This window comes from Sciurus vulgaris (assembly GCF_902686455.1).
Source record: "Sciurus vulgaris genome assembly, chromosome: 18".
NCBI classification, from domain to species: Eukaryota; Metazoa; Chordata; class Mammalia; order Rodentia; family Sciuridae; genus Sciurus; species Sciurus vulgaris.
Genome location: NC_136479.1, coordinates 8,826,694 through 8,851,779, shown reverse-complemented (window position 1 = coordinate 8,851,779; position 25,086 = coordinate 8,826,694). Strand labels below are relative to the sequence as shown.

Sequence of the window (25,086 nt, the reverse complement as noted above, 5' to 3'; positions counted from 1 at the left end):
AGGCCCAAGGAAGCCCTGGAATGAGACGGGAACGCACTCAGGCGCTACGGCACTGCAGGCCCAGAGGAGGTGGGAACGACTAATTTTGTTATATATATTTCACCACATTAAGTGCCACGGAGAGAACTGGAGAAGAGCGACGCCTCTTCCTTGGGGTCTTGCCTGGGGTCTAAGTGCTGGGTACAGGGACGTGCCGGCAGTCTCGGCTGCCTGGCTTTCTCGGCCTGAAAAGAGGGTGTGTGCAGACCAGGGGCGGGAGGGAGCTGCAGGGTCCCAACACTGGTCACCCTCAGGAAGCAGCCCCTTCCTTTTTTTTTTTTTGTACCAGGGACTGAACCCAGGGGCACTTAACCACTGAGCCACAACCCCAGCCCCTTTTAACATTCTATTTAGAGACAGGTCTTGCTGACTTGTTTGGGTCCTAAGTTGCTGAGGCTGGCTTTGAACTTGTGACCCTCCTGCCTCAGCCTCCTGAACCACTGGGATTACAGATACGCATCACCATGCCCAGCCCTTCTTTCTGTAAGACCCTGGGGAGGGTCAAAGGGGGCCTGAGCTCATAGCTTAATGGGTTCTAAAATAGACATTTAAAAGGGCAGACCTTCACTCTGAAGTCATTTTCTAACACTTTTCTCTTCAAAGTAGCTCACCTGGAACCTGTGTGAAATCCAGCAACCTTGGAGATCAGGCGCCAGAGGCTGTGTAAGGAACTCAGGGTAGGTCACAGAGCTCTTATCTCAGGGGATGGTTTTTCTCCCCCACCCCTTTTTTTGGTACTAGGGATTGAACCCAGGGGCACTCTACCATTAAGCTACCCCCAGCTCTTTTTATTTTTTATTTGAGACAGGGTCTTGCTAAGTTGCTGAGGCTGGCCTTGATCTTGCAATCCTCCCACCTCAGCCTCCCAAGTCGCTGGGATTACAGGTGTGCGCCACCATGCCTGGTCACGAGGAGAGGGGTCTGTTATTAGAATTCCACGGAGTGTGAGTGAGTACGCGACTGTGACCACGTGGGCAGGTCCACTTGCCGCATGACTGTGTTAGCAACTGACTGTGGGCAGCTGGTACACGTACATGTGCTTCTGCGTCACTGTGTGGGTGGGTGTGCAGGGGGCTGGAAGATGACCTGAAGTACTCCTACTGACCCACTTGGTTCTAAAGTCGAGCCTATTTTCTTTTCCTGCCATGCATTTTCTGCAGTCTTGGTGTCTCAAAACCCTAAAGTGTTCAAGGGGAAGGCTGCTGGTTCCAACCCTGTCATTTTCTCACCAGGGATCACGCTGAGGCGCACAGGCTGGTTCTGTTGGTATGTAGCCACAAGATGCCTGGGCTCTGGACACTGCGGCACAGGGTGTCCTCCAGGCCTGCCCACCAGGCACCCAGAGCACTTTCTTTAAAGGTCAGTGAGCTGGGTGCCCCTAGTTCTAGCACTTGGGAGGCTGAGGCAGGAGGATCGCTTGAACCCAGGAGTTTGACGTCAGCTTGGGCAACACAGTCAGACCCTATCTCATTAATAAATGGCAGTGGACAAATGGACTGACCGGTGCATGGGGTGTTAAAGCTGGCCACTCAAGTTCCCTGGGCACGACTTTGAGAGGCAAAAAATTGACAATGAAGATAAAACCCCCTTGATCCCAACCGCCTCCGGCTGGTTCCTGGGGAGTCAGGGACTTCAGTTTGGGCCCTCCCTGCATCCGGGTGTTTCTGGGCCTCTGACTTGAGCACTCCAGGCTCTGCAGCTGGTGGAGGGGACTGTCAACACAGAGGGAGTCCCTGGGTGACCGGGCCATCTCCTTCCAGCTCCTGGCTCAGGGCCCTCTGCCTGTGCGAGGCCTGCACAGGGCCTGATGGCCGAAGGAAGTGCATCTCAGGCCCCTCCCGTCTGTACTCAGGCAGGCTTGACAGGCAGACCCAAGGGAGATGGGGAGAAGCGTCTCACAAAGGTGTGGGGCCCTGGACCTGTGAGAGCCACAGGCCGCCTTTCCCTGGGCCCCTGGCTCTGTTCTGGTGATGTCGCCTCTGGGAGCCTCTGGAACCTTCCACAGCTGTTCTGAGCGTCTGGCGAAGCCCCCGAAGGCCTCCTCTGCGGCCGTCTGACTGACACGTCCGAGGGCCGCTCACGCCTGTGAGACCGGGGCTGTGCCACCCAGTACCCGATGCCTGTGCCGAGCAGGGCTCAGCACAAGCTGATGTGCTCAGAAAGGCTGGCAACGGCAGGGGTGCTCGCCCAAGCCCAAGGTAGAAAAGCTCCAGGAGCGAGGCGAGGGCCGGATGGAGGCGCCTCTTGGGTCAGGTCTCGAGTCCACAAAAACAAAAGGGGCAGCCTGAGTCACTGAATCCCGGAATCCCAAACTGAAGGCCCCACAGGAAGCTGAGAACATCTGTATTTGGGATAAACACGGGTCTTTTTCAAACCCAGGCAGGAAGCGTAAGGTCCCCTGAGCTGGACAGCTGGACAGAGTGGAGGCAGATAACCTAACCGAGCATCAGCTGGCTTCGCTCCTGGGTGTGGGGAGGACCCCACAAGGGCTGGCAGAGGACATGTGGCTGACTGGGCTCCACTTGGCTGGTTTTAAGTTGGCACATAACCACTGTGCACGTTTATTGATCCTTTTGATACACATACATAACGCTGGTGGTGAAGTCAGGGCAATGAGCACTCGCACATCGATGGCTCACGTCAGGAAGTAGGTAAGTAAGGCACGGCACAGCAGAGCAGCCCACGTGCCACTGAACACAGAGCCCAGCCTCCCACGTAGCTGGATCCTTGTAACATTCCTAGCTTTCAGTGATGTCCTTGTACAATTTCAAAACTGTGGAGCAGCACCTTGGGAAATGGGGCCTGTCCCATCACCTGGTAGATGGCACCTCTGCACTTTCCCCACCTAACACCTGGCCATGCAGAGGGTGGCTTCTGCGACAGAGATGGCCCTGGAATGGACTAGTTCTGGCTTCAAAGGCCTGGCAGCTCTTTGCTACCCCGGGAGTGTCCTGGCCTCTGGGACGCTCTGTCAACACAGGGACAGGATGCTTCTGAAGTAGCTCTGTGTCCTTCAAGACTACTTTGAGGACAAGTGGCCCCACAGTGGGGCTGTGGCTGCCCAGACTGGGTAGCAGGTTGTTGGGGTGCACAGGCTGGGGCAAGAGGTCCCTGCAGCCTACCTGCTGCCAGGCTGGTCCTCTGGAGGATGGAAGCCGGGCCTTGGCAGGTGGCCAGTCTGGCCAGGGTGCACAGGGACACCTTTCCCCATCAGAAACCAAACACTGGGTTACTGCTCAGAGCCAGGGTCAAACTAGGACACTGGCAGAAGGGCGCCCATCCCAGCGGAAGTTCCTGTCGCCTCTTCTGTCCTTGGCTTTTCCTCTACACAGTTTTGGAGGATGCCAGGCAGATGCTGGAGCCAGCTGGTTAGAACCACCCCTCCAGGGAACATGGAAATAAAACCCAGGCTTTGTTCTGGATGAACTGGGGTGGTTAAGGGCTGACCTGGGCAGCCTGGCATCAAGACAGGAGGAGCTTATGGGCTCTGCTGCCCTCTCCCTCCAGGGATCAAGAGCTGTGTCCCAAGGCGTCTGCTCCCCTTGTGACAGTAAAGCACAAGTCACCTGCAGGCCGGCCCTTCACCGGGAGCTGAGCTGGCTTGGAGTCTGCAGGTGGGACAGGCAGTGGGCCTCAGGTTTTTACTGTTATGTGGCAGAAAAAACAGGGACCTGTCCCTGTCAGGCCTCACTGTGGGCCTGCTGGGACATGCTGAGTGGTAGTAGACACCTCGGCAGTCCTATAACTGACTGGAACTGCCTGGCCACCTGACGAATAATAGCTAATAGCCCTGGTTTTTGAGCTGAGAAGATAAGTCGCTGGCACGGTGCAGGGAGTGGTGGGGGTAGGGACAGAAGGGCCAAGGAAGGCCAAGAGGAAAAGAACTCGCACGCCCTGCAGACAGGAGCCCCTGGGAGAAGCAGAGCTGAAGCCCCAGCCTGGGCTCGTCAGGTGAGCAGCCAGGTGCGGGGCTTGATTCTGGTAATGTGGCACTTGGCTGGTTTCAGTTTTAGGTAAAGAAGTAGACGGCTCACTTGTTCACTCAGCTGTTGGCTGGGCCTCCCTAAAAACCTGAGAAAGGTGCGTGGCTGCGTGGGGGGAGCCTTCACCCAGTGGCAACTGCGAACGTGTGCTTGGGTTGCACACACAGGCAGGTGTGTACATGGGGCACACGCACACGACCAGGATCGGGGGGACCTGAGAGCTGCTCCCATCTGCATTCCCAGCTGTGAGTCCGGGAACAACATGGTGGCAATCAGTCTTAAATCAGGCTCAGCATTTCTCAGGTGTGGCTATCTCCTTCTACCCTGGGGCAGGGAGAGGAGCAGAGGCCAAGTGGAAGAGGGTCCCAGCGAGGTGGCCTGAGGATGACCTTCCTGCCTGGGCCTTGTGATGTCAACAGGAGATGAAGTTAGCTGACGGAGATCCCTGGGGAGGCCGGTGGGGCTGGAGGGCCACAGGCATGGACGGGACTGGCTTAATTCCCCTGCTGGAGATGTAAGAGCTGGAAACGCTGGAGAGAGTTCAGGTGCCCAGGGAGATGCTGGCTCCTGTGCTGAGGGGGTGGTGGCATGGCCAGCACCCTGTTGCATCTCTTCTGTCACCATCCCTTTCTCCACAACTTAATGAGAGTTGTGTCAGGTGCCCCTACAGCGTGATGGGCCGGAGCCTTGAGTGCTCTTGCAGGAATAGTGCAGGCACCGAGGGTACCCGGGCTGGGGTCACTGGGACCCTCCATACCCACGGTGGTGATGTCGCTGGGGTGAGCTGCACCGTCCTGGCTGCAGGCCATCGAGCTTGTCCCTGCCTGAGCCTTGCTCCTCTGGCTGCATTTAGGGACCAAGCTGCTCAGGACACAATCCCGTGCCTTTCCTCCCTGGGTTTATACAGCACTTTGGGTGCTCACTTGTGAGCAGCTGAGGTTGAGGCTGGACTGTGGGCTTGGACATCTGTTCCCAGCTGACTCAGGAGCTCCTGGACTTGTGGACTAGTCTAAGCTAAGGGACTGCCAGATGTGATTCTGCCACACCCTGACCAGCCCTCAAAGGGCACAGGGTCACCCCTCGACGGACAAGTGGATGGCGCCAGCATGTGCAGAGGTATGCTGCGGGGAAGCGTTGGCAGGGACACGATGCTCTGCAAGGTGCCCCCCGCCCCCGGAGGCCCCTGCTGGTGACAGCCATGACTGTGGGGTTTCGGATGGGCCCCCCTGTTGTCCATCCCCTCAGCTCTGCACTCCGAGAAGTGCTTGCGGTGGGTCAGCCTGAGAGAGGAGCTAAACCGGAAGGTGGAGGGGGCCTCCCTAGAGGGCGGAAGCACCCGAGTGACATGACTGTGACATGCCGGCGGTCACGGTGGAGGTGAGGGATCAGGGGTTCTCCAAAGCGCCTACCCCTGAGTCACGTGGTCAATACCTGCTGGGCTCTGGGTCGCTGACGGGGTGGAGGATGAGCCCCCCGAGTCACAGTGGCTGGTGTTCCCGCTGCCGCTGGGGCTCCCGCTGGCAGATGGTGGTGACGGTGACGACAGGGATGGCGAGCTGTGCTGGTTTATGCACTGGGCCACAGCGAAGCCTGCAAGACAACGGACACCGTCAAGCAGAGGAAAGTGGCAGGCCCAGCAGAAGAGGTCTTGATGTCAACCCCGTCCCGGCTCCCAGAAAGCCGCGGCCTCTTCTCTGTGATGAGCTGACTTACTGGCCAGGGACTGGCCTGGAAGCATGGGACGCCATTTCCCAGGCAGCCCCTGAACCTGGGCAGGGCTGGGAGCTGTCACCTGTGCCTGAGTTTGGCCCAGCAGTCTGCGGGCTCTGCCCTTGAAAGGGACGCACAGCCATGGGCTTCTGGTGCTGAGGTAGAGCTCACAGAGTTGCTGGGCACCTCAGGTGTCTGTTGATGTGCCTGTGCTCTGCCAAAGGAGGGGCACCAGATGCAAGCTGGGAAGTCACCTGGAACCTTCTTGTCAGAGATCTGCTCTGCCCCTGTGGTTCTAGGGAGGTGGGACTCGCAGCAACAAAGCCTGGTGGGGAGCTGCTCATCAGAGGCCTGAGTCACTCCAGAATTTGGAGCTTCTGTGATCTGTGGTCACCTCGCACATGGAGGGGACACACTCCAAGTCTTGGAGACACTAGACAGTGAAACCTGCTGCCCCACCTGTAAGTATGGGCCCGGCAGTTGCCATGCTTCTCTGGTCTGTTTCCCAGCAACGAGCTGAGGGCAGTTATCCACTCTCATGACCCCACTGCTGTGGGAGTAAAACGAGGTGTCTCAGCAAGCCCAGCAAGGGTGTGGCACATAGGGAGCGCTCAGTAAGCGAGACGGACCTCGGTCCCCTTGCCCAGCCCAGGTGCCTCTCTTCCACGACATGCGTGCCTTCCTGCAGACCAGAACGTTCTCCTTTTAACACTGCTTTTCCAAAGGCCCATACAGGAGCTAAGAGAGGCCCCCAGGGATGGCGCTCTGTGCACTGCAGTGTTTTGCCCTAATTCGGCAGCTGCACCCAGCAGGGATGGGATCGGGCTTCCTTCTAGTAGAGAGAGAGGACATAGATGCCCTGGCCATTCTGCACGCCTTGATGCTGAGTGGACACGTGCACTGTAGCCAGCCCTCTGCTCTGCCTCAGCCTCTCAGGTCCGGCCCTGGCTGACACGTCTTCCAGAAGGCCCTGGGTGCCCTGGTCTCACTTTCTCAGAACTCAGGAAGGCAGCCACTGCCTGATTGGGAAGTCGAGTTTCATTGCGGTGCAGCCCTGTGCCCTGGAGCCTGTTACACGCTATCAGGAGGCTTCCGTGCCTGGTAGTAGGGCTGAGGGCTACCACATGGCTTGCAAAACCTTGAATATTTTACTGCCTGACTCCAGACAGAAGCAGGGTGCTGGCCTGGTGCAGAGGATAGTGCTTAGGTCTAGGGAAGCCTGGCTTTTAACCTGGGTTTGCTCACCTACCAGCCACAGGGGCCCAGCAACCCTCTCACCTCCATCTGCTCCTTTGTGTGTGGAAGGCATCGGCTGCTCAACTCCTACCTGCTAGGACTCAGTGGGACCACACACCTGGCCACCACGCAGGGGCCATTTGTACTGTTTGTGAGAAGCTGCTTTTGTCAAAGGATCAGCTCTTAAAAATCAGGGGCCCTACTGATATGCCCAGCCAGACCCTGGGGGGCCACACAACACAAAGCAAATCAACTGAACCATCACGCAGATGGGGCCTGGCTGGCAGTGTCTGAGCTTGGAGCCGACTATGCTTGGTAGAGCACCAAGAGGTCCTGCCCACCTACTGCATGGCTTTGCTTATGGGGGACTGTGGGATCGAGGCCTGGGTGTCCCCGGGAAGAGGTGTTGTGTGATAGATGTGTGTGGTGGGAGTCAGGCAGAGGGAACCAAGGCAGACATCCGGCAAATCCAAATATTGGTCAGGAAAATTCCTTGGGGACAATCAGTCACAGCCTCAAGAACGAGTTTTATTGCTGCTCACTTCTTAATCACTTAAAGTGGTAAACCCTCGAGTTTACAAGCTGTTTACTTGCCTCGAAAATGAATTACCCCTTAACAAATCAAAATGTCAGGCGGCTTTTCCCAAGCTGCCTATTTATCAGAGGCACAAACATAGGGCCCGAGAGTTTCCTGAGAGTTGGGATTAAGCTGTGTACGCTCCTGACAATGACCCCGGCCCACGTGGATGAGAGGCGCCACTGTGGCCGTGTGGTCAGCCCCCTGCCACCTTCTCTGAGGACACAAGTCTTCTCTCTTGCTCTCTGTGGACCTGGGCTGTGAGGGGGTGCGACTGCAGTGAGGCTACTCCTGTTCCTTCATGGTGGCTGAGCATGTGGCTCATGGTAGAGACTAGCTACGCAGCAGACCCTGGGTTTGATCCCCAACACCGCAAAGAAAAAACAGAAACACAGAAAGTTCTTTCATTTGGAGAGTGGGTTGGGGGTCAAGCCGTAGGCTGGCCATACGATTTGCATGTAACAGAGCTGAAGAGACAAGAAACAGCCCAGTCCTGGACCTGTGCGTTTGCAGGGTCCAGCTAAGCAGACACCTGATCGCACCTTGCCCTCACCTGCTGCGACTAAAATCCCAGTCCTCCCTGCCTCTCTCCCTCCCCCTCCTCTGTGGCATGGGGATCCAGGAAGACAAAGCATTTTTTTCTTGTGTCCAGGTGCCAGGCTGCCCCTGCAGTTTCAAGGGGCTCTCTCCCACTCTGAGAGTCTCTGTGCCACCTCAGAGGCCGGAAGGGCACCAGAGAGAACATAAGATGAGCATCTGGCTCCATGCCCCGGCTTTTGGTTCCTGGGCGGCTCTGGATGAACTAGCTTCAGCACAGGTGCCGGAGGCTTCCTGGGCCTGTGTCAAACCCACACGCACTGCCAAGTCCTTGCAAACACACAGACAAGCCAGAGGTTGTGGGACAGGCCACAGGCACACGGGCTCCTGGGGGTCTTCTCCCTGGGTATGTCTCAACCATAGCCAAAGGCCGTGGGGACGTGCACGCCCTCCAACCAGTTCTACGCCAGGATCCTATGTTGAGAAAAATCACTGTGGACCCATGAAGCCAATGAGCTCAAGGGCCCCTGGTGTGCTGGTGTGCAGAACGGGAAACCGTCAAGACGACAGATGTGTCCAGGCCCTGGGGAGAAGCAAAGGACCAGTAGGGCTAGATGGTGAGGTCCTTTGCTGCCGATTAGAGTGCTGGCATAAAGGAAGAGCAGGCTTCTGGGGGGGCTGACTACGGAGTCCACAATTGTGATTCCAGTCACTTGGGGGACCAAGGATCGCCAAGTTCAAGGTCAGCCTGAGCAGTTTAGTGAGGTCCTTAACAGCTTTAATGAAACCTTGTCTCAAAATAAAAAACAAAAAGGGCTGCAGATGTAGCTCAGAGGCAAAGTGCCCTTGGGGGCTCACCCAGCACACTCCAAAAAAGAGCATCGGGAGAAATGTTCAAGATATAAAAAATGAAAATGGTTAGAAATAGAATGTCCTACTGAGGAAAATCTAGATTTTTCTCTCTGTCCTTGTCCAGGTCAGAGAAAACTGACTGGAGGTTCTGTGGTTGAGCGGCGAGAGAACCAGAGGGTTCTATTATGGTGACGCTTCTTTTTCCTTTTTGTGCTTGTCTGAGTTTTCTACGATCGCTCCCATGAATATTATTTTTAAATCAGGAAAAAAAGGGCAGGTGAAGGAGGGAACGCACTGTGGGGAGCAGTACAGACTTAGGCCTGATGCTCACGCTTCCTGGGATCCATTCTGGCCTCTAAGGCTCCCTCCCTGGGCTCCCAAGAGCTGGGCCAGGTCCGACACTTTCAAGCAGGTGGGCCCTTTCAAGCAGGTGGGCCCATGACAACCGCAAGACACATCTTCCGCTTGCCGGGAGCCCCAGCTGCTCCAGGGTGGGCCGGGGTCTTCCTGTCATTCTCTGGCCCTGTTCTGCCAGTTATTCTGGGAAGATGAACTAATGAATAACTGGTGTTTGCCAAGCATGAAAATACCACAAAAAGGTCAGCCTTCTACTTTAGGCCCCCTGATAGAGGGAGTCAGAACCCCAGGTTCAAGTCCAAGCTCGGCCCACACTGGCTGAGACCTTGGACAAGCTCCTGCCCGCTCCAAGGGCCTCTGCACCTTTAGCTTTCCCTGGCATCTTCCTGCTACACGTTCAGGACCAGCGTGGGCAGCAGTGACTGGGGCCTGCGGGCATGCTTAGCTTCACTCACATGTTTTTTCTATTCACGAAGGGACCAGCATTTATGCATTGGGAGAATTTACCTGCAAATCTGCATTTTCTAATGAGGCTGGAGCTGCACGGAGTTGAGCAGAGCTGGTTTCAGCCCACTTTTATCCTCAGGTTCATGGTCAGATCCACAGGCCTCAGAGAGGTTCTGACCTCCAAGGGACGTCACAGTCAGGTCCCTACTCTCCCTCAGAACCACTGAGTAGAAATGGAGACACACATTGCTGACAGCCTAGGCTGGGCCTCAGATCTTGGGACAAAAACCACCTGCGTCCCGCCTCTGCTGACTCCTCCCTCTGTCTGGATTTCTCTTTTGCCTCCTTTCTCTTCAAAAATCTCTTCTCCATCCTTCATGGCTGCTCAGAGCCAGCTTGGGTGGAGTTTCAAAGCAGGGTTACGGCCCTGTTCACCCTGAGCTGCCTGAGATGTACGGGAGCCGGCTCACCCAGGCAGGGCCTGAGAATCTCCATCGCAGAGAAGTGCGGGGGCTTGCACACTATTGTTACGCTAGCAGGCAGTGCCTGGAATCCTCTGGGGAAAGGTTTAGACTGGTTTCTGATATTGCTAGCTGTGTCTCCAGACCAGCCTCCCTTCATCTAGAGTCGCAGGACCTGGCCACCAGGCATGGCCATTTGACTAAGTTATGGCCAAAGAATGACATAGCCGTGGAAACAGCATGTGGGAAGGTTACCCTACAGCCCCAGGACTTGAATCGAACACAGGGTACTCTACCACTGAGCTCTATCCCTGGCCCTTTTAAATTTTATTTTGAGATAGGTTCTCGCTAAGTTGCTGAGGCTGGACTCAAAACTTGCAATCCTCCTGCCTCAGCCTTCTGAGTTACTGGGATTTTAAGTGTGCACTGAGGCACCTGACAAGGCTTTTTAACAGGAAAGGGGTACTTCGTCCTCCATTCAGCTTCTTGGAACACGGCTGTGATGGCTGGGAATCCAGCAGGCATCCTGGCCCATGAGGGTGAATCACACGTAGTAAGGATGGCAGAGCACTGGGCAGGAAGGAGACTGGGTCCCTGAAGCCCTTGTGTAGCCCCTGGTACCTACACATGCAGGCTTCTTGTACCTGAGCGGGAAAGGAACTTTTCTTTCTGATGGAAAATCTTAGCTGATATGGTTTGGGGAAAGCTTTGTAGTGCAGGGGTGTGAGCCGGGTCTCCAGGGCACAGGGGATGGACTGGCCCCCAGAGCTGCTGGTAAGGGGAAAGCTGTTCTTTATCCGTGGGGAATCTGGGCAGTCAGGTGAAGTGAGAGAGGAGAAGGGCCAAGGGAGATGGGAGGCGATCCTCCACACGGCTCCCAAAACTTTAGGAAATCCTTAACTCTTCCCTACATGGTGCAAGTGGATTTTTATTTTTATTTATTTATTTATTTATTTTGGTGGAATTCACTTGAGGGACTGAGTTTCTCTGGATTCACACCAGGCCATGTCTATATGCAAGGGCCATGACCAGGGAACAGTGGGGACCAGGAGAGACTAGAACGTGGGAAAGGCTTGGATGTGTGCAGGTTAGAAAAATGGGAGCCGGGGCTGGAGCCAAAGGTTCCCTAAATCCCTACGACAGCAGGGAGGTGCCACTGACCTGTGCGGCCTGCTCTGTGTCCATGCCCTTTGGCATACAGCAAATGCTCTGAGGATCTCGGGTATGTGACTGAAGCGTACCTTCAGGAAAAAACCTTCCCTTTGGAAGATGTGAAAATGACTTAAGCATACGAGGGACCGGCAGGGACCTCTGAATCTGAAGCAGACGGCCTTGGTTGGTGCAGGGCTCACTCAAACCACCCCTTCTGCACAGCTCTGACCGCGCCCCCCAGCCGGTCCTCCGGCTTACCTGCTTCTAGGAAAGATCCAGCTGCTTATGTTTCCAAACCAAACTCCAGCGCCAGAGAGATTAAGACCTGAAGGCCCTAAAGCAGAACTGACCGGCGACAACCCAGCAATAAAAGGTGGCTGCCAAGCGGAAGAGGTGGCAGGAGGACCTCCAGCTGCAGGGCACTAACGTCACCACTCAGCTCGGAGCTTCCCAGGGCCCAGGCCTCTCAGGACAGACCCACTGACTGGTGAGGTTTATGTCCCACTAGACCCTCCTTGGGCACGTTCCCAAAAGCAGTTCCAGGGGAGATGCTGCTGTCTGACTGGGGCAGGAGTCACATCCTAGGAAGGCACCGCCACGTGACGGCCTTTTCAATGTCATGGTGAAACTAATTTACACACGGGATGAAAAAGAAACGGTCCAGCTGGCACTCGGCTCGCCAGGGAGGGGCTTCCCTTCCTTCCAGAGGTCTCCGTGGGTGCTACTTTTGAAAGACACAGACCTGGCTGTCCTAGCTGGCTGGTGATGTCTCATGAATAAGTAGGGGCCAGAGGCCATCAGCTCACTGGCCTCCCCAGGGCCTCCTGTTTCTGCTTATAGGACAGAGACCTGAACACGGGGAAACCACTCTTCCGCAGGGGAGTGAGAGAACGTGCGTACTATGACACGGGACCCAGGACCTTTGGGTCCTTCTGGGTGGGGGACAGCAGGAGCAGGTGGAGATCGTGGAATGGGCCAGTGTGGCTTCTCCTGACAGCGGTGCATGAGAACATGGCCTCAGGGTGACCACGGTTTCTTGGTGTCCAAGAGAAGCTGGACATCTGGATTTCCATGTACAACCTCCTGATTTTTAAAAATGTGGATGTCTTTACTATTTCTTTTTGGGGTGTTGGGGATGAACCCAGGCCTTGTGCATGCCAGGCAAGTGCTCTACCACTGACATTTAAAAACAAAGAGCGGGGAGTCCTGGGTGAGCCCAAACGAGCATCTCCTGTGTGTGAGCACCTGCACACACCTGGGCCAGGCGGGCTCTGACCTCCACGCACCCAGGGTGCTGCACACTGGGGAGGCCTTGCCAGACTCCCGAGGTGGGACCCCTCCTAGGGGAGGGCTCCAAGGCCTGGAGGGAGAGCTGCTAGCCCCAGCAAAAGCCAACAGCTATCAAACATTCGAGGTTGAAAAGCACAAAGAGATTCCTGTGGAGAGTGGACCCAGGAGAAGCAATCGAGGCTCCTTGGATGGGAACGAGGACTGCGGGGCGCAGGTTCCCAGGCTGGCCGCTGGTTAGCAAACTCACTCGAGCCCGCGGCTCAGATTTCTAACGATGCAGTGTTCGTATTTTCTCACCACCCCTCGCGATGCTGGGAAACAGTGAGAAATCAATGGGCCCCATGACCTCAGCATAGCCGGAGGACAGCAAGTGGGCCGGGCTGCTTCCCACGTTGCCTCCTTCCTGGGCTCTGCCCTCTCACCTCCCGCTGCAGCCCGCCAGGTCCCTGGGTGAGACAAGGGGCTGAGGTTGTGACAGAGTCTGGGACTTCAGCCTGCTGGCTGCTCTGGACATATGCCACTTACAAGATCTGGGGCAATGCAGGGCTTTGTCATCCATGCATCTGACCCTGGGGCAGCTCCGGAGCCCATGCCCTGGCTGACGAGAGTGAGGGCCGAGGACTGGGGTGGGGAAGCTGGGAGCCACTGAATAGGGGCCATCTTAAGAAGATGCCACCACCAACCATTCGGAGATCACATGTCGGGGACAGAGGGGCCAGGCAAGGCCAGTGTACCCTCAGGTCACCTCTAGAAATCCACATAAAAATGAGGGAAGCTACTGTCACATGGGTAGGGTTCCCATGGCAGCAACCCCTGGGGTCTCCCTGCAGCCCCTCACTCTCTGCCAGGCCTCTGAAGTCTGGGTGGCAGGGAAAAGAAGCAGGAATTCACACAGTCACCCTCCTGCCCATTTCTGTGACAGTGGTCCTGTTTCAGGGTGGTGCACTCAGCCTGGCTTTATGGGCAATCCGCCCCATACCGGGGTGATTTCTGAAGTCCTTCCTGTGTCCTGGCACTAAAGAAGCCACTTCCTGTCAAGCAAGGGGGCAGATCAGAAAATCAGGCACCTGGGGAAGGGGACAGTACTGCAACCTCTTGTGGCCCTGCTGAGCGGCTACCACAGGCTGCTTCCTGAACCTCACCAGGGGTGACCCTGGGTCACTGACTGGCTGCGCCTCGAAATGCTCAAAGACGTTTATTTCTGGTCGCACTTAAAGCAGTAACATGTCCAACATACAAAAATAGCTGGGAACTTGCAGAATCTTTTAGCCTATAGCTCTTTATCCACGTACAAATCCTCTTGGATTTTAAGGACTATACTTGAAAACCTGCAGAAAAGAGAAAATGGCCTTTCAGTATCTTGTGTTCTCTCTATCTTGCGCCTTCTGGTCCTAACTGCGCCCTCAGGAAGGTCTTGCTCTCAGGTGAGGGCCTGCCTGTGTGTGCTGCCACCCGTGGGAGAGACCCCAGGTCCAAGAGTCCCACTGCTGCCAGGGGAGCGTGGGCGGGTGGACGCAGGAGTGTGTGTCCACACGTGTGGGCGTGTTCTGCTTTCCTGACACTGACCAGCATCTCTCCAGGCCACGCAGGGTGGCTGGTGTGTGGGGGGCCGAGGGATCAGCTCCTGAGAGTCTTGTGCCCTGGCTTTGGACTTTGAGAACTGAAGGTTGCCAAGACCTGGGCTGATTCACTCCCCAGGTGGCTGGGCCCTGACTCGCCCTCCCTGCCCTCTTTCGGTGATTTACCGTCTGTACATTAGCAAGTAGAGAGCTCCACAACAGTCTCTCAGCCACGGCACTAGGAAGCTCAGCAGTGGCCATCTTGACGGCCTTTCTACTGAAAGAGCAGCGAAAGGGAGGCGGGTTAGACGGCTCGCCACCCGGGAACCCACGGGCCCAGTCCTGCTTGCCTACCATGAACCAGGATCTCCCTTCCAGGCCAGGAGCGGGGAGGCCACACTGCAGGAGGCTCACACTGACACCCACACCTGGCCCTGTGTGTTCTACAAGGTGTCTCCAGTGGACAAGAGGGCCGGGGACTTAAGTTTTGATCCTCCTCAGAAGGCACATGGGGCCGACACACACCTAACACCCTCCCAGGGCAGAGGGCCACAGGCCTGGGGTCCTGGTCTATCTGCTTGTTTTTGCCAGGACTGGGGTTTTTCAGAGCAGGTGGTCAGCTTCGGCAGCCAGGCCACGTCACAGAAGCCTCTCCTCCCACCTGTTTTTAACGGATTGGGGTTAGGCCAGAGTGAAAGAGGATGATGTTGTATTACACATTGGTGACAAAAGAATGGAAGATACCACCTGCACTATATGGGTCAGATGGAGTCAGGGAGCATGTGCTGAGCTGCACCAAGACGGAGATGGCACCAGCCCAGAGGGCTTCAGAAGCCCCAGCTGAGGCTGTCAGGTGGACAGGGCTGTCAACTTCTGTCTTGGCAGCCCTGAGGGTCACAGGCAGTCAGACTGCCATGTGCGTGGCCTCTCATCCAGATGGGCAGACACTGGACACTGGGCCTGCAGCTTCCACTCTGGGGTTGGGACGCAGTAGAGAGGAGTTCCCAGGGGCTGAGCTGTCCCTGTGGGCATGTGACTGAGGGGACCTGCTTACCCCGCGGCCTGTGTCTTCTCTTGAAGGGACAACACCGCACCTCACAGGGCAAGTGAGGATTAAAGGAATACAGTCTAAGAATTCTGGTGGTACTTGCTGTGTTGACAGCTGGAATTTAGGATGCCTGGAACTTGGTTCCAATGAGGTAAGAACGGGGCTTTTTCATTTTTATAAGTGATTTTGGACACGCAGACATGTGGAGAGGACACGTCTCTGTGTGAGACATGCCACCTGCTGTGACGGGAGATTTCAGGAGGTCGTGCGGGGGGCTGAGAGCACTGTGCTGAGGTCACTTTAAGTGCCTGAGTCTAGAAGGTTGCTGGAAACCAGTTGATGAGCAAATGGAGTTCCTGTCATTTTTACCCAGGTCCCTAGGATCTCGGGTGATGCTGCCTTCAGTCAGAATCACACGGACTACTCCGCTAGGATATGCTGGATGGAGAACTGAATGGATTAGGTGAAACTGGCCCAGGTGGCCACAGTTTAACCACACCGACCTACAAAAACAGCCACTCGCTCTGGTCCATCCTACTAGGAGTACTGCCCTTGCAAAGACCTCCGCAGGAGAGGGACCGGCCGGGGGTACTCGGAGAAGTAGCTTTCCCGTCTCCTCCCTCTCTGCCCTGTGGTCGATGCAGGTGTGCCGCATCTGGGCCTGCTCCTCTCTCCAACTGAGACCCCTCTCCCCGTCCAAAAGCCCACTGCTCTACACGCCTTGGAGTGCTGTGGTACTCAGGGGTGGTATGTGTCTTTCTGATGGAAAACCCATGAGAAAGGGGCTCTGCCAGGCCCCCCAGGGGCTTCCTAGACGAGCCACAGCCTGATCCACCTTTTCTTTGTGCTTCTTTGCCAATGTGAAGCTAATGCCTGCAACATTGAAATCACCCTGGCTATTCTGCATTTGTAGTTTTGACTTATTTTTTTAGTATGATTAATATTTCATCATAAAAGTATTGATTTCCTTTAACTAAGAGACGAAGTTTGCTGCATCCTTAAGCGTGATTTTATTATGTCTTAGGCCAAATGTTTTTTTTCTCCCCCCACCCCCCAGCGAGAGAATGCTTTTCCTTTTATGTAATGTGTGTCAAGAAGAAACACGGAATTGATTCCCAGACTCTGTATTAGAGGCAACTTTTAAGGAACCCGTCTAGTATGTAGACCTGGGCAGACTGTGTTTCACTGTCCAGCCTTTGCAATCCGTTAAAGAACCAAAGCCCAGCGTTTATGTTAAAGTACGAGATGGCTCCAAAAGAAACGAACCTGGGGCACGAAGACGGCGCTGGACACGGCCCAAAGCTCACAGACTGCTCACAAGTGCTCTGGGACTCGCAAAGACCTTGGTTTCCACGTCCCCATCGTCTTCCTTCCTTCACCAAAGCCACCAGAATCCTGCTGGTCTGGGGCCGCCCAAAACGCTGCCCTTTTCTTCTCTGTGTAAAAGTCCCCGCGTTGGGTGCCCTGGCAGAGTGGGGGGAGCGCTCGGTGGCACAAAACCCATCCAGGAAGCGGGTGGAGGGCAGTAACTGGCAGGACGCGCTGAGCGCTCTGAAATGTTTAAATATTGAACATCCTTTCTCCTTCCTCCACATTTATTATTAACTTGGACCCACATCACTGTGTGCATTGACTTCATTTCTTCCTAAGAATCCAAGGCACCATGGCCAGTGCTCAGGCTGGCGAGGGGGTGGAGCGGAGATTTGGGTTCGCTCCTTCCGTACCCTCGCTGGAGAACCTTTACGGTCAGCCCCACAGCGTTAGAGCCATGAGTTCCTGGAAACACCTCAGCCTTTCAATGACCCCTGGCGCCCGAATGCGGATGATCGGTGTCCCCAGGATCGACAGACTGGACTCTCTTCCCCTCCCCAACAGAGCGTGGGGGTGCGGGGGGCGACTGCATGAAAGACGCTGTCGCCGCCCAGCTAGCGAGGCTGTGAAGTGTCACCAGAACAGGTACCCTACCTTCGGGTCTGTGGCTCACCTGCTCTGCCCAGGGAAGAGCGGTGCTCAGATGCCACATGAACGCAAGATGTGCCCTGGTTTAAGAAAGAAGTGAACCTGCTAAGCCTCCAGATGTCCTTGCTCAGTCCCTGGCAACTGGGAAGGGGCCAGCAGCGGCTGTGCTGTGACATGTGAAAGCCATTGGTGTCAGTGACCCAGGCCAGCAGCCAAGCCACTCGAGCTGGCCCCACTCGCTCCTCCCGAAGACGAGCATGCAGGGTCAGAAACAGAAACCGAGAATCTTCAGAAAAACAAGGCCGTACATTCCCTCGGGAACAAATGAGGAGAGAAGGGGCTAAGGAACAGGCCCCTGCAGACGTCGGCTGCCCTCCTGCAAAAGGGGGACCCTGAGGACTGGCTAGCCCGGCAAGCTGGTTACGAGCGCTCCCTTCCCTGGGTTTTTGTCTGTTCAAGTCAAACTGTCCCAAATGACCAGCCTGAGCTTCCACTTTCCTTTAAAAGACAGCACTACATTTGAGATCGATGTTTTCCCCTGAAACATGGGCTAAATTTATCCTTCCCTGCATCCTGCTCTGCGCTCAGCTCTCACCATGCCGAGTGAGACGTCTGCCACAGCCAACTCGGCTTCCCAGCCGGAGGACCAAGTGCCCAGCTCTGTCCTTTGTGCTCTCTTCTCTGAGGGATCCCTCCCCATAACTCAGCTCTGGCTTCCCAGGTTCTCTGCTCACGCCCAGGTCTCAGGACCTAGCCTGAAAGGCCAGGGAGCTGGCTTGCTCTGAAGGGGCTCCCTGGCCAGCCTGTCCCCAGTCACTGAGTGCTCATTGATTCCTTCTGCAGCGGTGGGAATCATGCAGGCTGCAGCGGGCTTGAGACTGAACTAAATCAGAGAACTTCTCTCCTGGTCTCGCTTGGCAAGCTGCCCCGAGAGTGAGATTTCACTGATGGATTTAATGCCTGGAGCCCTGAGGGCCCCGTATTTCTGAAATCTCTCTTCGTCTACGTGGTTACAGGAGAACGTGCCCTAAACAGACATTCCGAGCTACGGTTTCTATTTTGCTGTTAACCTGTGGACTCTCTTTCTTTTTGGCAGGAATGAGAAACAATAAAAATGTGGCTTTGACTGAAAGGCTCGTGCCCAGGCTGGTGGGCCCCAGAGAGCCGCTGCGTCTCTGCAGAGCCGGGCGTGGGGAGGCAGGGCCTGGTGGGGCATCGGGCAAGGCCACGCTGCTTTTTGAAAAGCACCCTGGTGAAGTGCTGCGGAGAGCCTTGAACACAGGCATCCCTTTGACATGAAGGAAGTTTCCAGAGGATTAGCTAGAAACGAGCACTAAGATTTCTATAAAAGGATGACGGTCACAGGGTCATACGTAATGTGGCGGCAACAACTGGAGCAGCCAACATAAGTGAACTAAGTACACTTTTGGCTAATCCAGACAGTTATGGCTGAATTGAGTTCTTTCCTGAAATTCTGATGTAGAAATTTTTGCCCCTGGAACCTCACCCGATTTTGCAGATCTGATTTGTTAAGACGAAGTCAGCTGACGGGCCCAAATTTGGTACAACTGTGTCTTACAGAAAGACAGGCACGCCACATGGAGGTGGAGGCAGAGGTTGGGGCAGTGACTGTGCAAGCCAAGGACCAGGGCAGCCGGTGACCACCAGAAGTTAGCAGGGAGGCTATCAGACTGGCTCACAGCCCTTAGAAGGAACTACCCCTGCTCACACCTCCATTTGGACTTCTGCCTACAGAACGGCGAGGCAATAAATTCCTGTTGTTGAAGTCACCGAATTGGCAGCACCTTATTAAGGCTGCTTCAGGAAATGGACAGTCCACTGATGGCCTACTACGTGGTCATTAAGGATGAAGTTTGAGGGCTGGGGTCGTGGCTCAGTGGTAGAGCACTTGCCTGGCATGTGTGAGGCCCTGGGTTTGATCCTGAGCACCACATGTAAATAAATGAATAAAATAAAGATCTAGCAACATCTAAAAAAAAACCAAACAAACAAAAAAAAAAGAAGAACGAAGCTCGAGAAGACATGGTGCATGGGGAAAGGCTTTGGGCACAATGGCAGCATCATTAAACAAGACCTTGTGCCCCAGAGTTGTCTGAGGACGCCACTGCAGCAGTATCCAGGGCAGCACAAGCCTGGACCACCTTGATGCTCAGCAAAAAAAGAGAGACTCAAGTATCCACTGTGGAATGCCACACAGCCAGGAAAAGGGAGTGCATGAAGTCGTGAGCATTAACACAGATTTCTAAGCATAGCAGTCTCTGAAAAAAAGAAAACTGTAGAAGAGGATCCAGAATTATGATGATCTTTAGGAGTTAAAAGTCCATACAGTGCATATATACATATTATGTTATACCCTCTGCTGGATCCTAGGCAGCGAAAACCAAAAATATTAAATTTCTACAGTAAAAAAGCTCACAGGAAGTGGCATTGACAACTTTTAAGAATAAGCCAGAAAAAAATGTATTTGTTTTCAGAGCTGTTTGGATTTCAGATCTGCAGAGATAGGGCTGAGGCCCTGTCCTGTCCATGGGTCATGATTTGTACACAGAATGCAGCTGCAGAGAAGGGTCTGGAAGGAGGTAAGTCAAATGACGAGTGGGGGTGTCGGGGAGGGTGGTGACAACTGGGGAGGAATCGCCAAAGGGAAGTTATTTCTAATGGCCTCATAATTTTTTAATGAAGCATTAACTCGTGTATTTTTGGGTAACTAGAAGAATTATCTTGGTTACCAGGATTGAGCCAATGAGCCACATCCCCCATCCTTTGTATTTTTAAATTTTGAGATGGGGTCTTGCTCAGTTGCTGAGGTTGGCCTGGAACTTGTGATCCTCTTGCCTCAGCCTCCTGAGCAGCTAGACTACAGGCGTGTGCCACTGTGCCTGGCTACTAAAAATAAAAAATAAAAAATAAAGCAGAAGACAAGGATGGAGAGCAAGCCGCAGAGTCGACGTTGCTTTCTTCTGTGCTGGTGGGCTTGTGAGTGATTTCTTCTTCCTGTAACTTTGCAGTTTTCATTGATTCTCCCATGTTCACGCATCAATACGTGGAAATGACACGACAGGGCTGCGGTAGCAGTGGAAGAACTGACTGGCTCATGTGTTCCTGTCATCGTCAGCTGGTTCCGGGCTCGGTGACCTCGAGGGCTGAGTCCTGCTGGCTCCCTGACCCGCACCCGGCTCCATGAGACACGGCCCTTTCCAGCCTCTGCTGACATGCTTGCCGCTCTGATTCATTGTCTCTCCTACTCTCTCTGTCCTTTATTTTCCTGCCCCTTTGGCCTCGGACGGCTTTTCGGGAGTTTATCATATTGAACTTTTATCTCTTTCCAGGAAACCCTATTCTTTTTTCTTCCCTTTCACAATTAATAAATAACTGCGAGAGCACTTCTTTGGACACGTGCACCCTGCCTCCTGGCAGACCTGTCGGAGCTCCTCCTCCGTGGTCCCCGGCCTGTGCTGAAGGGCAATCGCCTGTCACACGTGGGACAGCATGTGGTCCAGTGCTGTGCTTGGGGCAAGGCTGCCACAATCCCCTCCTTACTGAAGCCGTTGCTGTCTGCTGTGCTTCCACGGCCACCCTCCAGGCAGGGGAGGGAACGCTGGCGTGCGCGTCCAAACGCTGGGGTACAGAGATGTGGGGGTGCCTTGGGGACAATCAGACATGGGTTCAAGCCCCATCCCTGCTACCAAATCATTGTGTGGCCGTAGCCGTAGCCTCGAGCCTCTGTTCCCCTGGTCATAATGTGGGGAGACAGTCCTGCTCAGCATCACCGAGGGAACACGCAGCTCTGCTGGCATGGTGGCCGATGCACACATAGTAGCGGCCCCAGAGACAGCAGCTGGCACTACCCAGCAGTCCAAGCACCTGCCCACAGAGACCCCCTCCAGTTTCTACCCCACACAGGAGGGCCGGGCCGGCCCTGACTGCTTCCAACACACCAGCACAGCACGGAGGACCACTTTTCTAAGAGGTGATGCGTCATCAATGTGATTTGTTGACGTGAGTCAGACAAGGTTTTTGGCGCGTGTCTACCAGCACCAGGAAGTGACCACCGGAGCAGAGGTGCCCGTCACCTGTGCCCTTCTCCCGCACAACACAAGTTGCTCTGTGTGCTGTGGAGGTTTCCACAAAAGCTCCAGCAATGGTTCTGAGACCTGCCTTCTTTCCCAGAAGCCATGATTCTGAGGTCAGACCACAATCAACAGAGATTTCTGGAAAGGTATGAAATGTGAACTGCAAACTTATCTTATGGTTTACAGGAAAGAAAAGGGAACAGGAGGCGCTTCTACCAGTAAGGACAGAGGCTTTTTTTTTTTTTTTTCTTCTTCAAAGTCAAAAAGAAATTGGAAAAAAGGCGAGTTTTAGGGAAGAGGAAGGGTACAGGTGAGTCTGGGGTGCATCTGGGTTTCCAGATCATCGCGGAACATGTTGTGGGTTCTCATTTCTTTCTTCACATTTGCACTTCTTTAAGGAAAATGTGGCACCAAGCGGACCGTTCTATGATCAAAGGGGACAGAGAGGAGCTGCGAGGGAGAGGCGGTCCACGTTCTGTGCCGTCTGCCCACCGACGGTGTGAACTCACTTCCAGCGAATTCCGCGTCGCACACATCGCCACGACCCATCCCAGACGGCCTTCACGCCTCAGAGCAAGCTTCGATGACGACTCGTGCGGGACTGCGGGCGCTTTACCCTGCCGGCCGAGGCGGTCAGCTGGCCTCAGCGCCTGCCCGCCCCAGGTCTTGGTGCTCATTCTTCTGCTGGTGGCACAGACAGGGTCATTCTTCCGAAGAGGCCCGAGCCTGGGAACGTTCTTTCCCAACGGAATCCACCTCGGGAGACGTCTCCAGTCATGCTCGGTGCACACACGGCGAGGGGGCTGGGCTGGCGACGTGCCTGGGTAGCGGATGGGGGTCCTGGGCCTCACTTGGCCAGGTGAACGCTGATGACAAAGGCACGCTCTGCCCACCAAACAGTGGCAGGCGTCGTGGGCAGCAGTGCTCTCACCGCTGGGGATCGGGGCGACCTTGGGGCAACGCACCCCAGTCTGCCCTCCTCCTCCCCCACCTGACTGACAGCCCCCTCAGGGCCTCCTGCACTCCAGGTCCAGGTCGAGGCCCTCTGCTGACGCTCCCCAGCTCCCTGGACGGTTCTCGTGGTGGACAGCTCTGGGCTTTCTGGCTTCACAGTGCTGGGCGCTCTAAAGGGACTGACCTGCTTGGCTCCTCTGAGACCCCGGTGAATGATGTCTGGCACACAGAAGTGGGCACCAGAGCCCTGCTGGCCTACCAGCTCCGTCCCTCCAACCCTGGAGCCCCACCTGCACGCCGGGGACAGCCTGGCAGGAGCTGGGGTCCGCAGTCCACCCAGCACAGCCCTGGCCTTTCTGGAGCTTATGACCCAAGAGCTGGATGGGGTGGGCCAGGAAGAAGCAGAGCCGTGGAGGGGTGAGCGTGGCAGGGCGGTCAGGCAGGGGCGGCTGGGAGCGGGCGGGGAAGACCCGAGGGCGAGGGCAGCCACAGCTGCCTGGAGGGGCTTCTGAGTGGGGCTGCCAGGGCAGGTCCACAGGGCCAGGGCACACCTGGTGGGTGGGGCCCGTGGAGGTGCCTGGTGCTGCCGGGGAGCAGGCCGGGGACAGTGGGAGGAGGTGGGGTCAGTCTAGGAGGTGCGGAGGGAGCAGACAGCAGGACCCGGGAGCCACATGATTTGACTTACACTTGCAAAGGAACTTTCCTGCCACCGTGCAGGGGGCAGGAGAGAACAGCAGGCTGATTCTAAAGCTGCCGAAATACCCCAGGCTTGGCGAAGGTCAGGAGGCCAACTACAGCAACCCACTGCCCCTTCTGGTCAGGGTTTCTTGGGTCCACTTGTTTACACATTGTCTGTGACTGCCTTTGGTTGCAGAGGCGAGCTGTGACAGACGGAGTGGCCCCGGAGCCCTGAACTGGTTACTATCTAGTCCTTCAGATGAGCCAGCGGGGTCCTGGCGCAGGAGCTGGGTGTGGTGGCAAGGGCCTGGCGCCGCGAGTGTTTCCCAGGTGGGCCCCAGCTGCTTTGCACAAGGACACGTTCTCAGTCACCTGTCTTCCAGCTAAGTGAGGGCCATGGTCTCACAGGCAGCACCGTCCCTGAAATCAGTGGCCTTCCTGCTCCAAGGACATGCAGCTGTCGAGGACGTGACTTCTGGCCCCTCTCTGAAAGCCCCTCGGTGTCCTCCTGGGCCCTCTGATGATCCAGGATGGTGTGCCAGCTCCCGCCACCTCCCACCTCCCACACCCAGGCTGCCTGGAGGGCCCACATGCACACCTGGTTTCCACACCCCTGTCGTGCCTCTGCCTGGACACTCCATGATCAGCCTGGCCCATCCCTGGACAGGGCCGGGGGACGGTGCCTTCTGGAGCCTTCCCTACCCTGGGCTTCCACACTGTCACAGAGCAGATCAGACGATGCTGCAACAGTGGGTCAGGCGTAGCCCTCCCAGGACACTGATCTCCTTGAGGGCAGGCCCTTCTCCAACCGTCCCCTCCCCAGTTCTTGGAACAGAGCTTGGTGTGGAGCTGTGCCCATAACGGGTTTGCTGACAGCATGACAAGCATTGGTCTCTCCCGAAACTGGCCCAGGGCGCCCACACAGCCCATCCCACCCCACACCGCTCCCACCTGCAACAGGCCAGGGAGGGCACTGCTCCAAGTACAACTTGGGCCCTCCAAGCTGCTGATTTGCCTCTGGTCACACAGATGTCAGCTCCATGGGAAGAGGGACCTCAGTCTCAGAGTGCCCTCTGCCAGGTAAGCCCATGGCAGGTGCTCAGGAAAGACTGACTGGCAGTCAGGCCACAGCATTTGATCCCAAGTGTAACCAGGAGCCCTCTTGTAAAGCCACCTCTGAAAGATGGGAAAGAGCTCTTCATTTAGTTCTTAAGATTAGATGGACATTAGAATTACCAAGCCAGCTTCATAAACCAGCAATGGTCCGTTCCTCATTCTGGTTTAGCTGGGATGGACCTGGACAGATTTTTTTGAAAGCTTTCAATTCCAAAAAGGCACATCTGGGGCTGTCCTTGGGGCCCCAGGGCCTCCATTTGGGGGCATCCTACAAGCCAGGACTCCATGCCTTTGGGGACCTGGGCGCCATCAGGGCAGGCCTGAGAGAAGATGGTTTTCTTTGCTGCGTGGAGTTGGAGTTGACTGGCTTCCTGATCACCTGGTCGACGGCCAACAGAAGCTATGGAGGTACAGCCAGAGAAAGGACAAGCAGGAAGCCATGCTGAGGAGCAGGCCTGGCAGCCGGAGGCCGAGGTCACTGTCTTGGTGCTCTGACCCTCTGTTCCTCTGGAATGGCACTGCTTTGACTCATCTGGAACCAGTTTCCTACTTTCTCTTTTTAGGTACCAGGGGTCGAACCCAGGGGCATTTATCCACTGAGCCACATCCCCAGGCCTTTTATTTTTTTATTAGAGACTGGGTCTCACTAAGCTGCTTAGGGCCTCATTAAGTTGCTGAGGCTGGCTTTGAACTTGTGATATTCCTGCCTCAGCCTCCCCAGTCACTGGGATTACAGGTGTGCACCACTGTGCCCAGCTGGAAGCAGTTTCTGAACAAGTTTCAGAGATAAGCTTAAATGATATAGCTTGGGAGCCAAGAGGTTTGTTGAGAAGAGCCGAGCACCAGGGACTGGAGATACTCTTCAGGTGCAGTGTTGGACTTGAGGTCAATGACTTAGAGGCAATTACCCCCCAGTGGGCTTCCCAGGCATGTGGTACTGTCCTTTTGGCAGGCATCTGAGTCAAGTCAGTAGCAGGGGATGGGGAATAAAACAGGAAAATACAGAGAGTGAGTCTGGGGTGGTGGCAAGGCTGTGA

General features: G+C 55.4%; 1 protein-coding gene across 5 annotated transcripts in view; it reads right to left on the bottom strand.

Annotated features, from left to right (window-relative positions):
* CLEC16A (C-type lectin domain containing 16A) overlaps positions 1–25,086 on the bottom strand; it is a 188,155-nt gene that overhangs the window by 5,157 nt on the left and 157,912 nt on the right. For all 5 annotated transcript variants that reach the window (XM_079121394.1, XM_079121395.1, XM_079121398.1 and 2 more), the window contains exon 22: positions 5,454–5,612. In XM_079121394.1, coding sequence (XP_078977520.1) covers positions 5,454–5,612 — 159 coding nt within the window. The remainder of the gene's footprint in view (positions 1–5,453; positions 5,613–25,086) is intronic.